The 24,091-nt window shown below is 44.2% G+C and overlaps 1 protein-coding gene across 1 annotated transcript; it reads left to right on the top strand.

The window, feature by feature from the left end:
• Nucleotides 1-1,801: 1,801 nt before the first annotated feature.
• Nucleotides 1,802-19,891, top strand: WEE1 (WEE1 G2 checkpoint kinase). The gene is made up of 11 exons (XM_081918337.1): nt 1,802-2,610; nt 9,851-10,059; nt 11,210-11,276; nt 11,404-11,576; nt 11,892-12,013; nt 13,772-13,918; nt 14,270-14,365; nt 14,460-14,545; nt 14,841-15,011; nt 15,103-15,248; nt 18,354-19,891. The coding sequence occupies exons 1-11, from the start codon at nt 2,017-2,019 to the stop codon at nt 18,502-18,504; spliced, it is 1,962 nt and encodes a 653-aa protein (XP_081774463.1). The 5' UTR covers nt 1,802-2,016; the 3' UTR covers nt 18,505-19,891.
• Nucleotides 19,892-24,091: the final 4,200 nt, after the last annotated feature.

Raw genomic sequence — 24,091 nt, 5'->3', positions numbered from 1 at the left:
CTCACCAAGTCACACAGATTCAAACTGCCGACCTAATCAGCAAATCCAAGAGGTTCAGTGGTTTAGACTACACCGCCACCCGCTTTTAAATCTCATGTTTCTGACAAGGTTAACATGATAATTATAGTTGTTTCCTCCCATATAAACAACCCTGTGAGGCAATTTAGGCTGAGAGATGGTAACTTATCACACAGTGAGCATATTTCCTGGCTGAAGGGGGATTTCAACCGTGGTCCTTGTGTGATTATAAAATACTTTGTGGCTGTGCATTGGGGCCTACTCTCTGCTAAATGTGCCTAGGGCTGAAGCCCAAGATGCTGAAGTGTGATTCAGTGGTAGGAGCAGGGCTTTTTTCAGTCAAAACTCAGTTTGGTCACCTCTCAGGCGGGTGCCATTGCTATTATAAGAGAACAAGAGAGGTGTTTGTGGCAAGTTCCACCATTTATAGAAAAATAGCACTAGGTACGAGGCATACACATTAGATGCCTAATTATTCAGCTGGGATAGCAGCAAGGGTGAGGTGCTCCTTTTGAAAATCTGGAAGTGCTTAGATTTAAACCCATTTGGGCGTGTCTTTGGAGAAGGTTCCTACCGGAGTCATCAAAAGACAGTGTTGCAAGCAGTCTTTCCCTCTCTTTAACGCGTCCTGAAAGATGACACGCTTGATGAAATTCACACTCAAATGCCCTGCTCCTTTTCGAAGAATAGCCTGTCTCCTTTTGATTTCTTCCTCCTCAAAGGCCGTCTTTCTCTACCGCAACCAATACCACCCTGCTGTTGGGAGAGGCAGGCGGCTCCGCTCCTCCCTTCGCAGTGGAAGTGTTTGGCCGCAGGGAATTCTTGTCTGCGCAGGCCGGGCGATGCTCCTGCCTCTCTTGGTGGCTGCGAGTTGTTTCCTTTTAACTGGGGCGAAGCCATTTAAAAATCCCAGCGCGTACGCTCGCCTCTGAGGAGAACCTCCTTCGGAGGATACATGTACCAGGGGGCCTCTGGAATCTAATGTAACCACAGCTAACTCGAGCCCACCACCCGAATACTTTTAACTGTTGGCGCCAACAATTTTGCTTTTATTGATGCAAAGCAACCCGTCCAGAGAGTCTTGAATGAGCTTTGCGGTGAGCGAGGCTGCGACGCCCGGAGACAGCTAGCCTCTTTATACCACACGGTGGGTACACAGGCAGATAATTTTGAAGAGCAGCAGACGATTGATCCACACGTTATTCAGACCCGGCGAAGCTGCGGTCAAACCGATTTAGACCGGGCCGCGGGCCGCTTCTCGAAAGCGCATTGGAGGTGTCCCATGCAGCCTTTAAACTGTCAGGATGATTTATAGATCACAGCCTCGGGCTCACTGCCAAACCAGTTTGTCAGGCCGAAGGTAAAAGGGACCCTCCAGCGGGTGGCTGTTGCTGACACACAGTTACATCAGCAGCAAGCCAGTTTCGGCCAAATACAGACGGCGAGAATTGCAGCTGAGTCAGAAAGAGTCACGTCGCGCACGGGCAGGCGCTGCTGCTCCTACTGTCTCCATCCCCCACCCTGGGGAAGCCCCCTTGCTGCCCCTCCTCCTCCTCCTCTGGACTTGCACGAGCTCCAGTTCAAACGCTGGCCCTGCTGCACGCGCAGCTAACGTCCCCCCGGAGCTCGAGCCCCTCCAGGATAAGAACGGTATTAGAATACGCCCGCCCCTCCTACTCCCAACCCCGAATTCGCGCCAAATTGCCGTCTGACGCAACCACGCACAGCCCCGCCTCCCGCCTCCCATGTTTTCAAACGAAGGGGGCGTGCGTGATTGGCTGGCGTGACCTGGCACGTGACTAACGGTCGCGGGAAAGCCGCGGAGTCCGAACGGGCGAGTGTGCTGCTGCTGTGGCAAGAGCCGGAGCTTCGTGGAGGAGCGCGCAGGCGAGGCACGGGTCGCGCGTCGTGTGAACGGGCATTTCAGCGCAGGGAGGCGTGGTTTACTCCTGTCAGCGTCCCGTCTGAACAAGGGCAGGCCTCCCGCGAATCTCGGCCATGAGTTTCCTGAGTCTGCAGCCGCCGCAGCAGCCGGTCGCGGGACCGCGGCGCCTGGCGGCGCGTCGGGCAGCGGCCCCGATCCGGCAGAAGCTGCTTTTTTCGGGCGGCGGGAGCGACTGCGAGGAGGAAGAGGAGGAGGAGGAAGACTGCTACGAAGAGGAGGAGGAGGAGGAAGGCGGCAGCGGCAACAGCACCGGGGAAGACTCGGCTTTCCAGGAGGCCGACTCCCCGCTTTCCGTGAGCCATACCCCGGCTCGGCGTAGGGAGCCGCCGCCGCCGCCGCGATCGCCCGAGGAGGTCGCGATGGAACTGGCGCCTCCCGCGCTGCCGGGCGACGAGGGAGACTCGTGGGAAGAGGAGGGCTTCGGCTCCTCGTCCCCCGTGAAATCGCCCGGAGCTTACTTCATGGCCGGCTCGCCGCCGCTGAAAGGACCCCGCCGCTGCTGCGGCCGACCGTCGCCGCCGCGCTCCCGGGTGCTGCCGTGCCGGGGCCACCAGGGTCCCGTTTCTGCGCTGCCCGAGTATCCCGACACCCCGCCCCACAAGACTTTCCGCAAACTGCGCCTCTTCGACACCCCGCACACGCCGAAGGTGAGAGGAGGGGGAAGGACGAGCGGAGGACAATTGCAGGAGAGGGGGGATCCGGAGGCTCAGTGGCGGGTGCGGGGCTTGGGGGGGGGGAAAGGTTAGGCTACCCCACCGGCGTGTCGGCTCTGCCGGGGAGTTTCCATTCAGTCGCTGCCGCGGCTTGGTTCGCTTCCGTCTGAGCACGTGGGCGCTCGGTAGGTCTCCGGGCGGCTCCCTTGGCCGACCACCCCGCGTAGTATGTAGTCCGTGAAACAGGCATTAGAGGCTGCCTCGCTTTTTTTACTTTAAGAAGCTTGTTGCAGACCGTTTTGGGTTGATCAGAGCAAAAATGTTATTTTCGGGGGAAAGGGAAGACAATGCAACTAGCGGTGCTCTGAGGAATAGGTGCCACGCCCCTTTCGCCTTTGTCGGTCCCCCCCCCCCCCATAACTGGCAACTTAGAGAGAAGTGAATCCGTATGGTCCGCCCATGCAGCCTTTTCGCTCGTTTAAAATTAAGAGCTGCCATCAGACCGTTTTCCAAAACATGTTGAAAGTTGAAATGAGAGACTGTTGGCAAATGCAAACCATAGTTGGCAGGTGAAGCCCAGTGCTTTGAAAGTGTGGTGTGCCCCCATGAAATTTCAGTGGCTGCCTTGGTATCTAGGTATATACCAAATGCAGCTGGTGAAGCAGGTTATCGTCAATAAACAGAGGCAACATGTTGGTGTACCTGCGTATTTTCTCCTTTTTGCACTGTTTACATGTGGATTGCCCTTTTAACAGCAGCCAGCACTGTAAAGTGCAGAATACTCCCAACTAAACAATGGCTGCTGCTTGATTTCATTGGTTGGAGAGCCTTTTAAACATAAATTCCATTCAGCTACACTTCATAAGTTGGTGCCAAATACTTGAATAATTTTTTCCAGTTCCATGCCTGTACATCGTGCTTATTACATAACAAGCTAGCTTGCCTGTTACAGAAATATTGGCAACTTTGGTAAGCCCTGCCCACAGATTGTCCGTTAAGATTATGTAACTGAGCTACAAATTGTGCCTAAAATAGTTTTTACCCACATTGCAAGATGCAGGGCCAGTTTGCCGCAGCTGTTTGTTGTCCTCACAAGAAAGCTACTCTGGACACTTCTGAGCCCTGAGACTGTCTTTCCAGTTTGCTTAGTGAAATTGAAATGTTTACATTCAGAAGAGCAGTTAAAAAACACTCACCTTTACATCATGAAATCAAACTGCTTTTGTAACAGTTGAGAGAGGGAAGAAAACTTTTTCACTAGCTTTTTTTAAACTCCAGCTTTAAATTTTAAACGTTTTCATGAATGTAATAATATATAATAATAAATATTATTATGATACCATTATTGTCCATGTAAAAGAATCTTGAGAGGAATAGAAGTATTAGATAACTGAATGAATTGGAAGGCCATCTGCTTGTTTTAATGATACATGCATACATTTTGTTAAATGTTGTCTCATAACTGTCTTTGTGGGTGGATTGTAGAGCCTAGGCCAGTGAGTTCTCTGTTCAAATCTTTGCTCAAGTATGACGCTCACCTGATGCCTCTGGGCAAGCTACTCAACTGAATTACTGTGAAGATAAAGTGAGACAATGTTTTGCATTGAACTAATTTGAGTATAATATATACAGTGAGGCATATAAATAGAAAAAACATAATACTATGCATGTGTACTTGGAAGTAAGTTCCAGGAACTTAACTATTCCCTGGTAAATGGGCATAGAATTGCAGCTTCAGTGACTAAGCTTCTTGAATAAAAGGATGGAATAGTAATATAATAAGTAAAAAAGAGAGTGCTATATAGCACTTTGCCAGATAAATTTGCAGGGTGTTTACATCTATGACCTGGGCATGGTGACAAATTTCTTAGTTGCAGTGTGCTCTACACAGGGCTTTCTTTGCTCTTGACATTTAAATTGATCCATATTGAGAAGTAAGGATGCGACTAAATGCTCCTGCATTCCTATCTTAAAACAGCTGCAGTTGTTTTCAGTCCATTTCTACACACAATTCAAAGTGTTGGTAATTAAGTTGTTGTGGTCCAGGGGTTTTGGGTGGTGTGGTGTTGAATACCTGTTGTTATCTCTGCAGTGGAGTCTCTGTCTTCCGCTTCATAGAGCTCTTGAATCAGTATAAAAGAGGAGCTTTTTAGCCACTGAGGAGGAGGAGTCTCCTCGCCCTTTGTGCTGATTGGAGCCAGAGGGGAAAAAAGGAGGTGAGTCAGCCACTGAGGATCGGCTCCTTGGTCACTCTGGAGAAGAACACCAATGAGTTGGAATTGTTCTGTATGCTCCAGAGCTAAGCACTGAGGAACACTGAAAACACAAGGGGCTTCTGTTTCAAGAGAAATGTGTGCAAGGTCTGTTACACACAATGGAACTTCATGGGAAACACAACTTAAGTTGCTCCAAAAGAAGATAATGTAGCACTCAAATTAGTTGCCCCTGCATTTCTCATTCTAAGTTTAAAACCCTAAATGGTGCAGCCCATGGAACAGAGGGCTTTTCCCTTCTGTGCCATTATGTTTACTCCCTAAGATCATGGAGAGGTTATTATTCATGTTTTGATGTCTGGTTGGGATGTAGGAGGAGACTGGGTTTTTTGTAAGATTTTTTTTTAAAAAAAAAACTTCGTAAAATTGCTCTTGAGTGTTGCCAATCAGTGCACTGGATGAGCAGAATGCCAGTATTGTAGATAAATAAAATTTCATACGTGAAGCTGAATTTATTGTGTCTCCAAAAATATTTTGGCTTTGTAGTCGTAAGAGGGAATCTGGGTTTTCTAACTTTAGACTCAGGATGCAAGTAAGTAATAATTGTCTTAGCAGCATGGGGTGGAACCAGGGAGCCACCCTCCTGCCACCACCATTGCTGCTGCTGCCTATCATTGACTGCCAGTTTGTTTCTGGGATTAATTCAAGTTGGTCACACTCATATTTAAAGTGCTTAAAGTCCTAAACAATTTAGGCCCCAAATATTTGAAAGGCTGCTTCCTTTCCTACAAACCACCTTGGAGGAAGCACTTTTGGTAGTTCTGCTGTCCTCAGAAGTTTGTATTTGTTTGTTTGTGTATATGGGGGGGAGATGAAGATGGCCTTGGAGAGGGCATTCTCTGTGGCAGCTCCTGAGTTGTGGAATCCCCTCCCCACAGGGGTACGTCTGACACCTTCACACTACAGCTTTGGGTGCATGCTGAAGATGCACCTCTTTGGCATTTGACACATAAAAATGTTTTTAGCAACCACCATATTCTTGTGACTATTTGTTTTAACAGTTTTTAATTCTGAATTTTTAATTTTAGCCCATCCTAGGACTGTCTGGTGAAGGGAGGGTCATAATTTATTGATAATAGATGGGATAAAGTGATAGCAAGGTTGAGGCCTAATCTGACACTGACACTGATGTGCCCATGAGGCCCTGACATCCCTGCTACTAAGCCCAGTCCAAGTAATCAGCGGCAGTACTAGTGTTGGGAGGGGATATTGACCTCACCACACATGCTACTATGGGCTAGCTGAAGAGCCAACTCTGTATATATGGTATGAAAACTTTGGATCTAACCAATTAACGTTATGTTCTCTTGGTTATGTTTGAGAGTGAAGGGAAGTTCTACAATGACTAAATTGGCTACCACCTTCTCTCCTTTGAAGGAGCTGGTATTTCTTTATTCATTAGATTTAACTGCATGGTAGATAGGATTACACTTTCTGGTTAACAATATAATATGAACTTTGCAGTGAATAACTATATAATTTTCATCCCCATTTTATTTTAAGTAGCCTCTGTGCCAGGTATGTCCAAAGTCTGTTTTGGGGGCCTAATCTGGCCCACTGGTCAGTTTAATCCAGTTTATTTTCTGGGGTAAAACGCTAAAAAAGCTCAACAAGATCAACCATAAAAAAAGCTCAACAACTTCAATCCTCAAAAAAGGTCAATACAGTCATACCTCGGGTTACAGACGCTCTTCGGGTTGCATTTTTTTGCGTTACGGACCCACCAAAACCTGGAAGTACCAGAACAGGGTACTTCTGGGTTTCAGTGGTCGTGCATGTGCAGAAGCGCTAAATTGCACTATGCACAGAAGCGCTGAATCACAACCCGCGCATGCGCAGATGTGCCGCTGCAGGTTGCGAACGCTTCGGGTTGCTAACATGCATCCCGCACAGATCACGTTCGCAACCCCGAGTGTCCACTGTAACTTTGGTCAGCCCTTTGCTCAGCCCTCACGGCCCTTCACTTCATCAAATCTGGTCCTCTTTGAAAAAAGTTTGGACACCACTGCTCTATGAGCACTATGCATATTATACTTCAAATACATCTTACAGAGAGCACAGTTTTCTTACATATTACTATTATTTTAAAATGCTATACTGCTAATTTCTATTGGTGATTCTTTTTCACCCTCAACTAGACAAAAAGAAGTATCACAATTTCAGCAATGTGTAATATTTGCTGTTGCCAGTGTGGGCCTAAATGAAACCATTTATGTTCTGAGAACCTGGCTTTTATCAGAGTTTTGAAACTATATCGAAGCAACCGGTCAGTGGCCAAGTATAACACTGAAAGTTTGGTGATTGGTGGCACGGTGGCAGTTTATTTGTATGTATGAGGGGCTTTGGATGTCTGCTTTCTTTTGGTTTAGAATATGGCATGAGAGTCATAATGGATCAAAAAAATAAAAAGGTCAAGATACTTCAGTACTGTATTGCTGTATATGGTGTCAGTTGAGTTCTTCTGTTGCCTGTGGTTGAGCAAAAGTTGTAATAGCTTCCACAGTGTATGGCAAACTGTTGGCTCTGACTACAAACTGGAAAGAAAAGTCATCTCTTAGTTGTGTGATTTTTAGTAAACTTGAATGAGGTAAGAAGGATAAAGGACATCTACATCAACAGGACTCAGGTATGACTTTCTAGACCATTTATTTATTGTCAAATTTACCAGTTCATTGATTAACGCTTGCAGTCCTAATAGTGGGTGAGTGGCACTACTTTGCTGTGGTTCCAGTCCTACTTGGGTGGACATTTCCAGGGGATGGTGCTTGGGGAGTATTTTTCAGTCCCATGGAGCCTTCAGTGTATTTTCACTTATATTTGGAACTACTAAGTGGGGTCCTCTGGAGCTTCGGAGTATGTTGTCAGCAATATGCTGATGACACACAGTTCTGTTCCTTTACATCTGCAGGTGTGGCAGTGGATGTGCTGGACCATTGTCTTGCCTCTGTAATGGACTAGATCAGATAAGACTGAGGAATTGTTAGTGGGCTGTCCTAAACAGGATGGATGGGAGGTTGCCTGCTCTTGATGGGGTTACACTCCCTCTGAGCGACCGGATACATAGCTTGGTGGTACTTGTGGTTGCATTTCTGTCACTTGAGGCTCAGGTGGCCTTAGTGGTGTGAAGTGCCTTCCATCAGCTTTGACTGGTGGCTCAGCTCTGCCCCTACTTGCACAGGGATTGCCTAACTACTGCTGTCTATGCTCTTGTAATCTCTAGGTTAAATTACAGCAACACGTTGTACACAGAGCTCCCTCTGAAGATGGTTCAGAAACTTCAGCTGGTGCAGAATTCGGCAGCCAGGTTGCTTACTGGAGAAAGACAGTTTGAGCATATTATACCAATCCTGGCCCGACTGCACTGGCTGCCAATTAGTTTCTGGGCCCAATTTCAAGTGCTGGTTTTGACCTATAAAACCTTAAATGGCTCAGGACTGCAATGCTTCAAGGAACACCTCTTTCCATATGAACCTACCCGAACCCTGAGGTCATCCTCTGAGGCCCTTATTGTGTGCCTCCATGAGAGGTCTTGAGGGTGGCAATACGAGAACGGGCCTTTTCTGCTGTTATTCCCTGCTTGTGGAATGCTCTCCCCAGGGAAGTTCACCTGGTGCCTTCATTATACACCTTCAGCTGCTAGGTGAAACATTCCTCTTCAACCAGGCCTTTGGCTGATTAACGTCTGATGCTCTTTTAAATGTGTTGTGGGAGAGGAGATTATTAGTTTGTTCTTACTTTTTACTATGTGTTTTGTGGTTTTCATATTGTGATTTTATGTTGTGAACCACTCTGGGATCTACAGCTCAAAGGCAGTATACAGATTTTAATAATACTAATAGTTACTCCTAATTCTTTCACCTAGTTGGCAGATTTGATTAACGTGGGTTGATATGTACATGTTCTTGGCTGCAAGATGAAAGTAAGCATGGACAACTAGTCTTGCACATTGCTGTTATCTAAAAACTGTAGCAATTCCTTCTGTCAATAACTGGTCAAAGCCAACAATGTGTAGCTTACAGTGTTTTACTGGTTGGAGTTGTACATCTGTTCTGCTGATTTTAAGTAGGCAACTTCAATGTATAACTAAGTGTGTAATGGCAAGAGCTGGACAGAAGCATCTTTAGTTAGCCTTCTATATTTAGGAGGTGATCAGGTCTTGCTCTTCATCCAGGTGAAGATTTTATGAACTAATAGTTGTATTATCTGATCAACACCTTGTGTTGCATTCTGTGGCATGCCTATAACACCAGCTGTGATTTAAAGAAAGGGTGGGAGAGAGATGTTTGTTTGCCAGAACTATTTTTCTTTTCTATTAACAAAGAAACTCTTGATTCAGAAATGCTGTTGATTTAAAGCGTTTCACACCAATTATTGCCTTGGATCCCAAGAAGTTCCACTAGAAGGGGATTGCCAGAAGATGACTCTTTCCTCCTTTGGCATCTCCCCAAACACTTCAGAAAGCTTCTGGGGGTGAGGGTGAGTTGTGGCTAAAAACAGGTCACTGAAAAGCTGGGTGGAGACAACTTCCATTTATGTCCATATCATTAGCTGAGAGAATGTGATAGTTTTTAGGTGTTGTTAGCATGCTGTAAATGATACTATTATGTTTTCTACTCTGGGCTCTTTTGGGAGGAACAACAAGATAAAAACTGATTAAACAATATGTCTAATAGAACTTAGGAAGCCTGCAGGTGAGGAGAGGGGTGTGTATTTGTGTGTGTGTGTGTGTGTGTGTGTGTTTAGTTCTGCTTTGCTCATTGCTCTGATAACCAAAATCAGTTAGATTTTACATATGAAACAATGAATAGGAAACCCATTTATGCCATAGTAATTTGCCATAGGGGAAGCACAAATGTTATATTTGGAAAGATTATTCATTCGTTTAAATTCCAAATAATCATTAACTTGTTAAGTCAACATGGAACAGAACTGTTAATTTACTTGTTTCCTTTATTTTTCAGAGTTTACTTTGTAGAGCTGAAGGAATGGGATCAAGTTCAGCTAAACTCCGAGGTGGCTCTCTCTTTATGAATGTTGGAAAACTAGTAAAACAGGAATCTGATGTGGGGCAAGCACCTCACGTGAACATTAATCCCTTCACTCCAGACTCTCTCTTCCTTCAGTCATCAGTTGGGCAGTGTCGTAGGAGAAAGAGAACACACTGGAATGAGTAAGTGTCTAGAGCTGGTCATTGATAAACTGCTTAAGAAATAAACTTTTGATAGCAATCCTGTCAATGAAGGGATTGTACTTAACTATCCTTATTTTCAAGTGAAGAATTGGGTATAGAGTTAGGGAGGCTTTAAGAACACAAGTGGTTAAAATTGTACAGCAGAACTTGTAACATTGCCTAACATTGTGAGATATTAGTTTGTAAATCTTGAGGTGAAACCAGATTGCTAAACATGGGCTGCAAATATAGCTCTTTCTCTGCTGATGTTATATTCAGTTTCTTCATCTCCATTCTACACATTTGGTTGTTGCTACAGTGGGGCCCAGGGAAACATGGGTACCGTATTTTTCGCTCCATAGGGCGCACCGGACCATAGGGCGCACCTAGTTTTTAGGGGGGGAATAAAGGGGGCTGGCTGTCTTGGCTTCCTCTTTAGCCGCACGCAACCTCTCCAGCCAGGAGAGGCTGCGCACGGCTTTGGCAGAAGTCAAGACACCGAGCAGTGTGGATCCCGCTCGCTGTCTTGGCTTCATTGGGGGACCCCAGCCCCTAAAACAGGTCCAGGAGCGACGGCAAGATTGCACGCAACCTCGCTGCCACTCCTGGAGCTTGCGGATAGCTGCCTGAAGCCTGCATTCACTCCATAGGACGCACACACATTTCCTCTTCATTTTTGGAGGGGAAGAATTGTGTCCTATAGAGCGAAAAATACAGTAAATTCTGACACCTTCACCTTTAGCATGAGGTCTAATTTGAGCCTAAACGTAACCTTTTACATAGCTGTTCTGCTTCCCTTTTTTTAGGAGTCTGACTCCTAGCAGTCTCTCTTCCCTGCATTTGACACAAACACACATCTTACTGCGGTGAGATGTTGGCATGGCACAATATTAATTGACATAATCTATTCAAACGTTCTATCACTTCACCTCAATGCAGCACAGCTTCCCTCATGACTTTTTGTGCACACACCCTCTTCTACATTGTCCCTACTATTGGCATGGGTGAAAAAAGATGTCTGGAAGTGGTCTGGTAGCTATGGCTTTGCACAGTTCGTGAATTTGATTAAATTGCTTGGAAAGTAAAATGTAACTTATCGATGAAAGTGAAGGTTGCATAGCATTTCTTTTACTTATTGTTTGTGTCACAGCTCCTATGGTGAAGATATGGAAGCAAGTGATGGAGAGCCTGAAGATGAAACTACGAGACCTGCCAAGGTAAATAAAAATAAAAAACAATCCCCATTTATTCCTAAGTAAGCATTTTTAAAGTTCCATTGAAATCCATAGGATTAACCTTTTAAGAAGCCCTTTTCCTCAAACTTGTTTGTCTCAATCCTTTTAGCGGATCAGCATAACAGAAAGTAATATGAAATCACGATATGCAACAGAATTTCATGAATTGGAAAAGATTGGATCTGGAGAATTTGGTTCAGTATTCAAATGCGTGAAAAGGCTTGATGGTTGCATCTATGCAATAAAGCGTTCTAAGAAACCCTTGGCTGGCTCAATTGATGAGTGAGTAAAAAATTAAAAGTAAACTATCCTATGTCCTTGTATTTCACTTCTCTGCACATACTCATTTTTAAAATAATCCCATCAAGGCATGTAAGGATTTGTTCACGTATTGTCTTTGCCGCTACAATACTGAAATGTTTATAGTTGCAAAACTATCATTCATTCACCTGTGCATAACAAATACAGCACCCCTATGCCATAGTTCATACCTCTTCCAACTCAAAAAACTTAACTGCTCTTGTAATGTGACCAGCATTCTATGCTTGCTTCCTTAAACCAGTTTCAAGCTTTATTTAATTTGTTTTAATATCACAGGCAAAATGCTCTTAGAGAAGTCTATGCTCATGCAGTTTTGGGACAGCATTCACATGTAGTCAGATATTTCTCTGCTTGGGCAGAAGATGATCATATGCTTATACAGAATGAGTATTGTAATGGTAAGTAAAGCTCCTATTGAATTTACCTTACTATGAATTCTGGTTATTAAGGGAACATAATTGTAGTAAGATGCTAAACTTGTCTGGGAAAGGGGAGGGAGATCTGCTGACTTATTTGCCAACAAAGTCAATGGTGCACTTGCTAAGTCCTTTTTCTTTCAATGGAATTTAAGCATGGGTACAGGATTGCAGCCATTGGCTTGGACCCAGCCAGGTATGTCTTACATGAGCAGAAAGGCATTTGTGCTTGTAGAAGACAACCTAGCAAATTTTCTTGATTGCTCCATCCTGCTGAAGCCCCCCATGCCCCATCACACACTGTTCTGGAGGGTCATTCACCTTTTAAGAAGTGGCTTTTGTGGAGTGTGCAAGAGGCAGAAGTGGGGATTGGAGCTTAGTTTGTACAAGCAGTGCTCTGTTCATCTTAGTCTCTGAATCAGTAGCATTTTATATTAATGTCAAACACATGTGGTTACAGTTAGGATAAAGCAAGTACAGTGGTGCCCCGCAAGACGAACGCCTCGCAAGACGAAAAACCCGCTAGACGAAAGGGTTTTCCGTTTTGGAGGCGCTTCGTAAAACGAATTCCCCTATGGGGTTGCTTCGCAAGACGAAAAAAATCTTGCATCCCCCCGCGGGGTTTTTTCGCTTTTTTCGCCCTTTTCTTAAGCCGCTAAGCCGCTTATCAGCTGTTCCGCTGATAAGCCGCTTAACAGCTGATTGCTGGAAGCCGCTTGACAGCTGTAGCGCTAATCCGCTAAGCTGTCAATGGGCTTGCTTCGCAAGACGAAAAAACCGCTATACGAAGAGCCTCACGGAACGGATTAATTTCGTCTTGCGAGGCACCACTGTAGAAGTAAAAGATCAGATGAACTTTAGACAATTTATGATACAACAAAATTCAAAGAATTTGTGAGCTTCTTAAATAGGCAGGAAGTGAATGTGCTTACAAACATTTCAGCTGATTAACTAGACTTGCTTCCTGAGTCATAAATTGGGGATCTTCATTCCAAGAAAAAATTCAATACCCAGTCTAGAATATTTCAGAACAAAAATATAAATAATCTGGTTTGCTTAATATGTGGTTGTACTTATATAGCTTTACTCATGTATCTTTTTTAGAGTCTCTTTTCTTTTGTCTGTTATTGTCCCTTAACCCTAGACTAGATCTCTCGAACATGTGGCCCAGGGAATTGGATAGAACCCCTACAGCCTACTAGCTCCTTGACAATGCAGTGCCTTCCAGATGTTTTTGGGACTACAATTCCTGTCATCACTGGCCACAGTGGCTCGGGTTGATGGAATTTGTAACCCAACAACATCTGGAAGATACCATGCTGGCTATATGTGCCTTACATTATTGTTGCAAGAACTACATCTAGGTAATACATGTTAAGTGCTTTGAGCACTTTAAAAGTGTTATACAAATGCTAAGTATTGTTAAACACAGCATGCATTGGCCTTAGAACCAAGGTAGCATTATGGTGCCCTGCAAATGTTGCAAGACTATAGCTCCCATCATTCTATACCATTAGATGTGCTGGCATGAATTTAATCAAATTCATGAACTCTGCAAAGCCATAGCTACCAGACCACTTCCAGACATCTTTTTTCACCCATGCCAATAGTAGGGACAATGTAGAAGAGGGTGTGTGCACAAAATGAGAGTCCAAAATGTCCTGAGGGCACCACCTTGGCTACCTCTGGCCTACAAGAAAATGAATTTTCTACTTTTACATTATTTAATTTTGCTTCTAGGTGGAAGTTTAGCTGATGCTATAAGCGAAAACTATAGAAGTATGCGCTATTTCAGTGAACCAGAATTGAAAGATTTGCTTCTACAAGTTGCCCGTGGTTTAAAGTATATCCATTCAATGTCCTTGGTGCACATGGATATAAAGCCCAGTAAGTATTCAGAGATCTGGTATTTCCTGCATTGAAAGTGTTTTTAGAGATGATTGAATATGTGGTAGTAAAATAACCAGTGAACCACACCTTAGTAACGGAAACTTTTTCATTCTGAATACAGAAAACAATGAAAGAAATCAGTTCTGAAACATACAGCTGGCCAACTGCTGTTCAGTTTATTTTGGATCTTTTTTTTTTTTGTTAGATTATGCTTGTTTGCTGGCTGTCCTGAAATTTGGCTTCTTTCCCAGAAGGCTGTTGGGTTAATTATTCAAAGAAGCCAGCAGATGGTGCAAATTCTGAAACTAGATTATATTTTGACGAATGTCTATTTTTATTCCTTGGCAGGTAATATATTCATATCTAGGACTTCAATTCCAACTACTATATCTGAAGAAGGCGATGATGATGAATGGACATCTAGCAGGGTTGTTTTCAAAATAGGTAGGGGAGCATGGAGTTACATTTTCCTGTGCAACCTTTTATTTGTTTTTGCTTTTGAGAAAATAACCCTTCTTCCCATTCTTGTTTAATGTAGGTGACCTTGGTCATGTAACTAGAATATCTAGTCCACAAGTAGAAGAAGGAGATAGTCGTTTCCTGGCCAATGAAGTTTTACAAGAGGTAAACACTGTTTTGCTAATGGGTGTTAAATAATTAATTGTATCTTACTGATGACTAGGGTTTGGGTCCTCTGATTATGAATGGAAGGATCCTTCCTTCATTGAAGGAGAGTTACATTCACAGGAGGGCCCCTTCTGAAAGCAGAACTCTTTATTAATAGTCACTTCTTTCCAGCAAGGTGAACTCATAGTGACTTAAATGATCATAGTAAAAGCATGAACAAAGTGAAAACTTAGGATCTATGCCTTGATATATTGTTCTGGTGGGATTTTGTAAACTTTTATTTCCTTTGCAGAACTACAATTACTTGCCAAAAGCAGATATTTTTGCTCTTGCATTAACTGTGGTGTGTGCTGCTGGTGCCGAACCACTGCCAGCCAATGGGGATCATTGGCATGAAATTCGACAGGGAAAACTCCCTAGAATTCCACAAGTCCTTTGTCAAGAGCTATTAGAGTTACTGAAGGTAAGAAGGTGATCTGTGTTCCTGGCATCATGCTGCACGTTCTTTAAGGGAAGGGTGGTCAGCCTTAATTTTAATCTCTTTCCTATTTCAGCTTATGATAAACCCTGATCCAGAGAAAAGACCCTCAGCAGTAGCTCTAGTCAAGCATTCTGCATTGTTATCTACTGCCAGAAAGAGTGCTGAGCAACTACGAATAGAACTGAATGCTGAAAAATTCAAAAACTCTTTGTTGCAGAAGTAAGTTGAATCCATACTGTGGCAACTTCAGTGTCAGAAATCTAGGAAATAATATTAAGAGCCAAGTAGCAGAAGACTCTGTTCCTTGTTACAAAAAAAGAAAACCTAGACTTTATTATGTAACCTCTTAATTTAACTCCAGACATAAGCAACAAAATAAAACATTTTGCAACTTCTCTTGAAGCACATCGAACATAGCACCAGTGATTTGAAGTACAGCAGACACCATATTTTTTGCTTTAGGTATTGTTTAACAAGATACCAACACTGAATAGAAGCTGCTTGAAACTCTGGTTCTTACAGTGTTTACTGTGATTTGGTAAAGACTGCTTCTAAGTACTCTGGGGCAGGGGGGAGGAAACAGGTTCATACAGTAGCATCTACCATGGGGAGAGCTTTGCGTTCCCAAGGAGGAGAAAGTATGTACATCTCTGAATGGGAAGGATATGTGCAAATTCTCCCTTTGTATGAGACCATACAAAGTGTTCAGATGATATGCAAGTCACATTAGCTATGTGGTCCCTAGTTTACTACTAAACCAGAAAGGTGTGGTTCAGTGGTGCTGACGGAATGCCTGTCTTGGCAAACAATTGCTGAAAACCTTTTTACTGGGTTTTTTGAAGGGGAGAACAGAGGTTTTTTGACAGCATATTTGCCCTGAAAGCTTCAACTGGTGGACATTTTTAGTAGCCCTTGTTGCAGCTTCCTCAGCATGGTGTCTGTGTGTGTATCCGTGTGTGTCCCTGTGCATCCACTCAGCAACAGTTGATGCTGTTACAAACTATTGGGTGACAGCTCAGTATTAAGATTGAACTTGACCAGAATTAGTCTGTGAGGTGACAAAACATGCCAGTAACAAAAAGTGGACATTACAAAGTTTGACGAGGACTAGGGGAACTTTGCGTATTAAATATGCCTAATGAATACAGCTACTAGGTCTCAGCTTTTGGTTCTACAAAGTGGAGGTCAAAATGCAAGGTATTCTCTTCCCTCCCTTTAAAGGGAAAACACATACCGTATTTTTCGCACCATAGGACGCACTTTTTCCCCTCCAAAAATGAAGGGGAAATGTGTGTGCGTCCTATGGTGCGAATGCAGGCTTTCGCTGAAGCTGGAGAACGAGAGGGGTCGGTGCGCACCGACCCTCTCGCTCTCCAGGCTTCAGGAGAGCCCCACCACCAGCCCCACAAGCTCGGGGGACAGCGGGGAGGCGGAACGCCGCCATCCCGCTGTCCCCCGACTTGGTTAGAAGGCTGGCGGGGGGAGAAGCCTGCTCCTCCCTGTCGCCAGCCCCGCAAACTCGGGGGACAGCGGGAGAGGCGCAGCGCGCCTTCCCGCTGTCTCCCGACATGGTTTGGAGGCTGGCGGAGGGCTTCCTCCTCCCCCAGCCCCGAAAGCTCCCAGAGCGATGCCAAAGCTGCGCGCAGCTTCGGCATGGCTCTGGGTCCCGTTCTGGGGGAGGGGGAAGCTCGGGCTTCCCCCGCCCCAGCCCCGCGTCTCCAGCCGGGAGACGGTTGCGGGGGGCTGCTTTAGCTAAAGCAGCCCCCCGTGACCCTCTCCCGGCTGGAGAGGTGACGCGCGCCTATGGCAGGAGCCTCCATAGCCGAGCGTCACCTCTCCAGCCGGGAGAGCACGCACGGGGCTAAAGCAGCCCCCAGGGATCCTCTCCCGGCTGGAGAGGTGACGCGCGCCTATGGCAGGAGCCTCCATAGGCGCGCGTCACCTCTCCAGCTGGGAGAGCACGCACGGGGCTAAAGCAGCCCCCCGCGACCCTCTCCCGGCTGGAGAGGTGACACGCGCCTATGGCAGGAGCCTCCATAGGCGCGCGTCACCTCTCCAGCCGGGAGAGCACGCACGGGGCTAAAGCAGCCCCCCGCGACCCTCTCCCGGCTGGAGAGGTGACGCGCGCCTATGGCAGGAGCCTCCATAGGCGCGCGTCACCTCTCCAGCCGGGAGAGCACGCACGGGGCTAAAGCAGCCCCCAGGGATCCTCTCCCGGCTGGAGAGGTGACGCGCGCCTATGGCAGGAGCCTCCATAGGCACGCGTCACCTCTCCAGCCGGTAGAGCACGCACGGGACTAAAGCAGCCCCCCGCGACCCTCTCCCAGCTGGAGAGGTGACGCGCGCCTATGGCCACTGCTCCCTGACCTGCTCTTTGGGGCTGGTGGTGGGCTTCCCCCGCCAGCCCCAAAGAGCAGGTCGAAAGGAACCTGAAGCCTGGAGAGCAAGAGGGGTCGGTGCGCACCGATCCCTCTCGCTCTCCAGGCTTCCAAGGTAGCCGCCTGAACGCACCTTAAACGGCACCTTGTTTTAGAACGGGAAAACAAAAGGGGGAAAATTCTCCCACTCTCTGCGCAGAGCTTCCTGCCGCTTCGCTGAAGGGGCGCTGGGCAGAGAGCAGAAGAATTTTTTTCCCTTGTTCTCCCCCCTCTAAAACAAGGTGCGTCCTATTGTCCGGTGCGTCCTATGGTGCGAAAAATACGGTAAGTATATTTATAGGATGGTGAAGAGAGCATAATATCAAATGTGTGCTCTCTTAAAACACACTACCATTCAGGCAAAATCAGAGTTTAGGAAATGACTGTTATCTAGTTAAGTTGGGGGAAAGGTACTAATGGAAAATGAGATTGCAGAAAAATGGAATGAATTCTTTGTATCTGCTTTCATTGTGAAAGATGTGATAGAGGTGGGGAGAAAGTGGACATTAAGTAGTTTTCTCCCTCTTAATACTTGAACCCAGGATTAGCAGATGAATTTTATATCAATAAAATATCAGAATTCCTTGCTCCAACATGCATTTTAAGGTCGTGTTTGGTTTTATGATAAATTTTTATTGCCCAATTTTCTGTGAATTAATTTTTTTATGTGCACCACTTAGAAATGTGGGCCACTAGAATGGAAAGCTGGACTAGATAGGCCTTTGGTCTGATCCAGCAGTGCTGCTGCAGTGTATTCTTGTAGAAAGCTCTGTGTGATTCTGCTAATAGACCAGAAGAAAATGTTACAATAAAATCTTTGCACCCTGAATTACTGTTCTTGTCTCTTTAGAATGATTTTGGATGCAAGTTATTTGGTGGCAAAAATGCCTTTTTTTCTATGTTCCAGGGAACTTAAGAAAGCACAAATGGCAAAAGCAGCAGCAGAAGAGCGAGCTCAAATTACAGATCGAATGACAACTAGATCTACAGCACAGACTAGAACAACTCGTCTTAATGGAAAGAAAATGAACCGTTCAGTTAGCCTGACAATATATTGAATTGGCCGTTCCAGAAAGCTTTCAGGAAGATTGTGGAATATTCCTGGACTAGTTTAGGAGAGGAAGAGGATTCTGTTTCTTTAAATCACTATCATTGGTGTTATAAAGAAGTCTTTTACAATTTTAGTTTTGCCAAATGCAGTTAAATAACTGTAGGATCCAGGCTTCCTATGAGTGGCACTGTGCTCATTGAGGTCTCTCACCACAGGAAGGAGCAAATGTGATTTTTCACCAACCCTCCCTCCCTGCAGCTCCTGAAAATCTGCTTCAGAGGATATAGGGACCCTCCAGAAAATGGTGGGAGGTGGTGTGGGAGCTGTGGGTGGAATTGGAGAAAATTGCTGCTTTTGTCCAGCAGAAGCCTCCAATGGGTATCAGGCTTTTCTGTGAATGGAAGAAACTCCTCTGTTGCAGAATGTCAAGTCTGGATCTGACCCTATGTGTCCTCCTGCTCCTTAAAGATACCAGGACGCTAACTTTCAAGCCTTTTAGTTACACTGAATAGTATACCATCCAGAGTTAACCACTATAGTGGTTTGCTGCTTCTCATTCTTAATGCATTTCAGGGGAAAGATCTTTTCCTAGTAGTCTAATGGGCTTTTTTGAGTAAACTACTCTATTTGGAATGGAGGGAAAAAATGACATGGGGAGAGGCCAAAGGCCAACAGGCTGAACCATACCTGGTGTCAGGTAAACTATTGTGAATTTTACTTGTGTATTCAACTGGGAGCACTTTGTTAGGCATTGCGTAGACCACAGGAAAAAGCCTGTGGAAACATGCCATGTGAAACTGCTGCTATTTTTAGTTTGTATTTGCTGTAAAACTGTAGCATTAAAACAATCATTGTGTTAGTGGGCTTTTAAAAAAAATTATGTGAAAAATATCAAAGCTGCCCTGCTGAAAGCAGCTTCATTCTCTGAAGCTAGTGTATTGTGTACAGTCAGTGCACCAATTTTATATTTGAATTACATTATTAGTGTAAATGTTTGTTTGTCATTCTTTCTAATAAAGTTCTCCAAAAGTTAATTCCTCCCCTTCACCTCATCTTCCCTTTATGTGTTAATATTTCAGTGTACCTGTTGGCATATTTTTAGAACTTGTACATAAGTATACTGTTACCATTTTCAAACTGAATGTATAAAAGTGTTATAGTGTACGATACTGAAAGCTGTAGTTTGAGACACCAGAAGCTCCAGCTAAAATCTATTTCAATTTTAGTTGCAAAATTAATATAATTGGCCCTCCTAATGATCTGTTCTGATATTGCCAAAATAGATGTTACCAATTACAGGCTTTTTGGCTTAAACAAACGTTTTCTATATGAATGTTTAACTTTGTTCTTAATTAGTATTGAATCAGATTATTAAAGTGACATTTTGAAATTAATATTGTCATGTTTTTGTCAGCCTTGAGTATCATATCCCATTGATGGTCTATAAATCTACCTGTGAAGAATATTTTTGTGTGCACGCACACACACACACTGAGCTGGTCATTCCTGTATGTTCATCTAAATCCTGTTGAGGAAACTCTTGTCTGTCTGCGTTTGAGGCAAAACAAGGGTGTAGTGCTTTCCAGTCTGTCAATAAATATGAGCTCTTTATTGTGGTGGTTGCTCAGTGTTTGTTTATTTAATATACTGCCTTTCTCCAAAGTTGGGATTCCAAGGTACCTTGCAGAATTTAAAAACATCAATTACAAAATATAAAATAAAGTACTGTAATTAAAATACATAATTCACATAAAGCTAGCAATTTAAACATTTGCCCAGTAATCAGCATCATATACACCTTGGTTTCCAAAGGCTTGTCTAAGCAGGAAGGTCTTGGCCTGCCAGCAAAAAGAGAACATATCTAACCTGGGAGCAGCCACAAAAAAAGCTCATGTCACTGCCAACCATGTTTCAGATGTGATGAGTGAGGGGAGATGCTCACCTGAGGATCTTAGCCCACAGATTTGGATAGGGAGATCACGCTTTGAGACTCCTTAGGGTAGTGATAAAGCGGGATATCAAATCCAAACTCCTCCTCTTCTGGATGCAGGCTACACAGGGCTTTATAGTTCATAACCAGCACTTTGCATTGTGGCTGGAAACGGACCATTGGCCAGTGATGTTTTAACAGGAGTAGCATACTCCTTGTAATTAGCTGCAGTCGGCAGTCTAGCCATATCATACTAGACCAGCTGACGCTTCTGACTACCTTTCAAAGGCAGATCCATGGAGAGAGAGATAGTAGTCCCAACAGGAATGTAATGTAAGGCATGCATCACCATGGGCAGATCTGATATCAACCAAGGGGTGCAGTTGGTGCATGAGCCATAGCCACCACCAAAACCTGGGCATCCAGGTACAGGCTAGAATCCAGGTACAGGCGTACCTTGGATCCTGAATGCCTTGCGAGGAACCTTTTGGCTCCTGAATGCTGCAAACCCGGAAGTGAGTGTTCTGGTTTGAAAACGTTCTTTGGAACCCGAACGTCCGATGGGGTTTCCGTGGCTTCCGATTGGCTGCAGAAGCTTCCTGCAGCCAATCAGAAGTTGCGCTTTGGTTTCCAAACATTTTGGAAGTTGTACGGACTTCTGGAATGGATTCCATTCGACTTCTGAGGTACCACTATATACCCATTAACAGAAGTGGCAAATAGGCAGCCTGCTTAGGGAAGTTTTTAAATGATGTTTTTAATGTATTTTAATCTGTTGGAACCGCCCAGAGTGGCTGGGGAGACCCAGCCAGATGGGCGGGGTATAACTAATAAAATATTATTTTATAAATATAGCTGGCCATGCTATAATGATCTGGGTCCATTACAATAAGGCACACAGGAAAGCCAACTGAGTTACTGAGACAAATGGAAAAGTTTTGCATAAATAACGAACAGGTACAACAGCAGCAGAACATGCCATTCACTTGAAACCAAGATAGGATGGAACTCCTGATGGGAACAGGAAGTTATAAGAAACCTTCAGAAAAATGTTTAGAGCCTCTAATTTAGCGATGTGCTCCTTGGTGAGAGTACCTGTTTTGCTCAAAAGTCTTGCATTAATATAATTACTGTATTTTATCTAATGGAGCATGCTGCCTAGGAATGTTGAATTTTCTCATGATAGCTTTCTATAAGAGGCTGGGAAAGATTCACCAGGCATGTTCCATATATGGATATCTTTCCATAGACCATTTTTTTGACCAAGGCCCCATCTTGTGCTGGCCAGTCCTCCATGGGGTACAAGCCAGTGTGCATATCGATGTGATTGTGTCCACTCAGGCGCACACGCCACACATGTAGAAAAACACACATGCTCACTCTAAAAAAAAGGAACACACACCAAACTTGCCTGACTTCCTATTACATTGAGGCCCGTATCACAATCATCCCCCTCGCAGCACAAGGCTTGATGGCGAGGTTTAAATCTACTTTCGATCCAGCACTAAGAAGCATATGAGAAAGAAACATTTTCCCTAGGTGAAACATCAGATGACCCCCATTCTTGATACAACAGGCAAATTTTACATAGAATTCCTCCATGTTATGGTGGATGAAAAAATTGCACGCCTAGATAACAGATTTAAGCAAATAGTGCAGTTTAAGAACAACCATGGATTTATATTTGATGTTAAATTGAAAAAGTCCATATCATTAAATGGGGCACTAGCAAATTGTATTTTAAATGATTAATCACTTCACAGGGTTGTCAGCATAAAATAGGGAGGTGCACACAGAAAGTACAATGCCCTCAGGTCCTTAAGGAAAGGCAGAATGTACATAAAGTAAGTATTAAGCATGTATAAATTATACTAAGAAATGCTGACAGACGTGACAACTCTAGTTATGCAAAATGAGCAGATCTGGCCAAATCTATGGCTGCCCATGTCACTCGTCCATATGGTATATTAGTGGTGATGTTACTGCCATGAAGGAGCAGGACTTGTTTACTCTGAAAGTGGAAATGGGAAAATCATCTGCTATGCGCTTGAAGTGGGTAGCAGCTGAGGTGTCCATATCCATGCTACAATTTTATTTAGCACATTTCTAGGGCACGTTACAACAGTGCAAGCACCAAAAAAATGTGTACTTCATGTCAAAATGTATAACCTACTCAAAGAAGAGATAGCTCAGTTGACAGATCATGAGACTCTTAATCTCAGGGTTGTGTGTTTGAGCCACATGTTGGGCAAAAATATTTTTGCATTGCAAGGAGGCATTAGACTAGATGACCCTCGTGGTCCCTTACAATTGACATTTCACCTATTTGAAGTGAAAGACTGAAATTAGATTCATTTAAGAATTTGACACTTAAGGGTATTTTCATTCAGAAGGCTGCAGCTACACCTACTGGTGAATAGATAAATAGTTAATAGAGACACCTTTTGGTTTATGGTTTTCTCCCCCCCTTTTTTTTTTAGACTGGACACTCTTATGAAGCTAAAACCATTGTCTATTTACACAAAGGTTCCCTGACTCACTACAGTTGTTAATACAACCATATCAGCAACCTGCCACTGTAGAAGGTTAGAGGTATGCCTGTGTATTTGTATATTGAAGCACTAATTAGCTGTGATAGCAAATTTTGCATCTCATTGATATTCATCGAATCACAGAATTGTAGGATTAGAAGGGACCCCGAGGGTCATCTAGTCCAACCTCCTGCAGTGTGGGGGGTGGGGAGCATCCATGACAGATGTCCCCTCCCTACAGTTTTATTCTTTAAATGGCAACCAAGATCTCACGTCCTGCACAAGACGAAGTGGGGCACATAACCTTGCGCCATAATAAATTTGTTAGCCCTTAAGGTGCTGCATGACTCTTTTATTATTTTCACACTTGAGTTGCTGCAGTGTACACAGAGGCTCTGGCTGAAACATGAAGCAGGGGAAGGAAGGTGCAAAAACAAGCTGCATTACTCCACTTTACTGTGAAAAGCTCAGATTCTCATGTTATGTATTTTATTTATGCAAAAACAGTAGCTAGTAGTGCACCTCTTTAAAAGTCAATCTATTCACAGAGACTTGAAAGGAGACCTCAAAGTCCCCCAATTGACCTCAAAGGTTCAACCCCCTATTGATGTAGGAAATCCAGTGTTTACAACATTCCAACCTCTGCTTAAAAACTCCTAAACAAAGGAGAGTCTGCTACTGAGACAAGCTGGTCCAGTGTCAAATAGCTTTTACTATCAGGATGTTCTTCCTAACATCCAAATCCCCTTTCACCTCATTTTAACCTATTGTACCCTCTTGACCAACAGCAAGCAAATTTGCTCCATCCATATGACAACTTTTCAAATATTTGAAGATGACCATCAGTCACCTCTTAATTGCTCCTCTCTAGACCAAGCATATACAACTTGTTCACTCTTTCCTCAAATGACCTGGTCTCCAGGCTCCTCATTATCCTTGTTGCCCTCCTCTAGGCATGTCCCAAACCCTTAGATGACTTCCCTGGCAGCTGTCCTGCTCTGTCTTTATCTGTGCAGTGTCATTTGCCTGTATACCTTGAATGCTTTGTTTGATCTTGTGTAAATTATTGATGCCTATGGTATTCTTAGTCAGCAGACGTTTATATTATAGTGTGTTGTAAATTACCACTGGCG

Source organism: Podarcis melisellensis, assembly GCF_964234715.1.
Source record: "Podarcis melisellensis genome assembly, chromosome: 1".
NCBI classification, from domain to species: Eukaryota; Metazoa; Chordata; class Lepidosauria; order Squamata; family Lacertidae; genus Podarcis; species Podarcis melisellensis.
Note: the sequence above shows the minus strand (reverse complement) of the source record. Positions and strands in the feature narration are given on the sequence as shown.

Coding starts and splice junctions, on each gene's coding strand:
- WEE1 (XM_081918337.1), top strand. CDS start 2,017: ATGAGTTTCCTGAGTCTGCAGCCGCCGCAGCAGCCGGTCGCGGGACCG. Junction 12,014..13,771: donor ACAGAATGAGTATTGTAATG/GTAAGTAAAGCT, acceptor TTTTGCTTCTAG/GTGGAAGTTTAGCTGATGCT. Junction 13,919..14,269: donor GCACATGGATATAAAGCCCA/GTAAGTATTCAG, acceptor ATTCCTTGGCAG/GTAATATATTCATATCTAGG.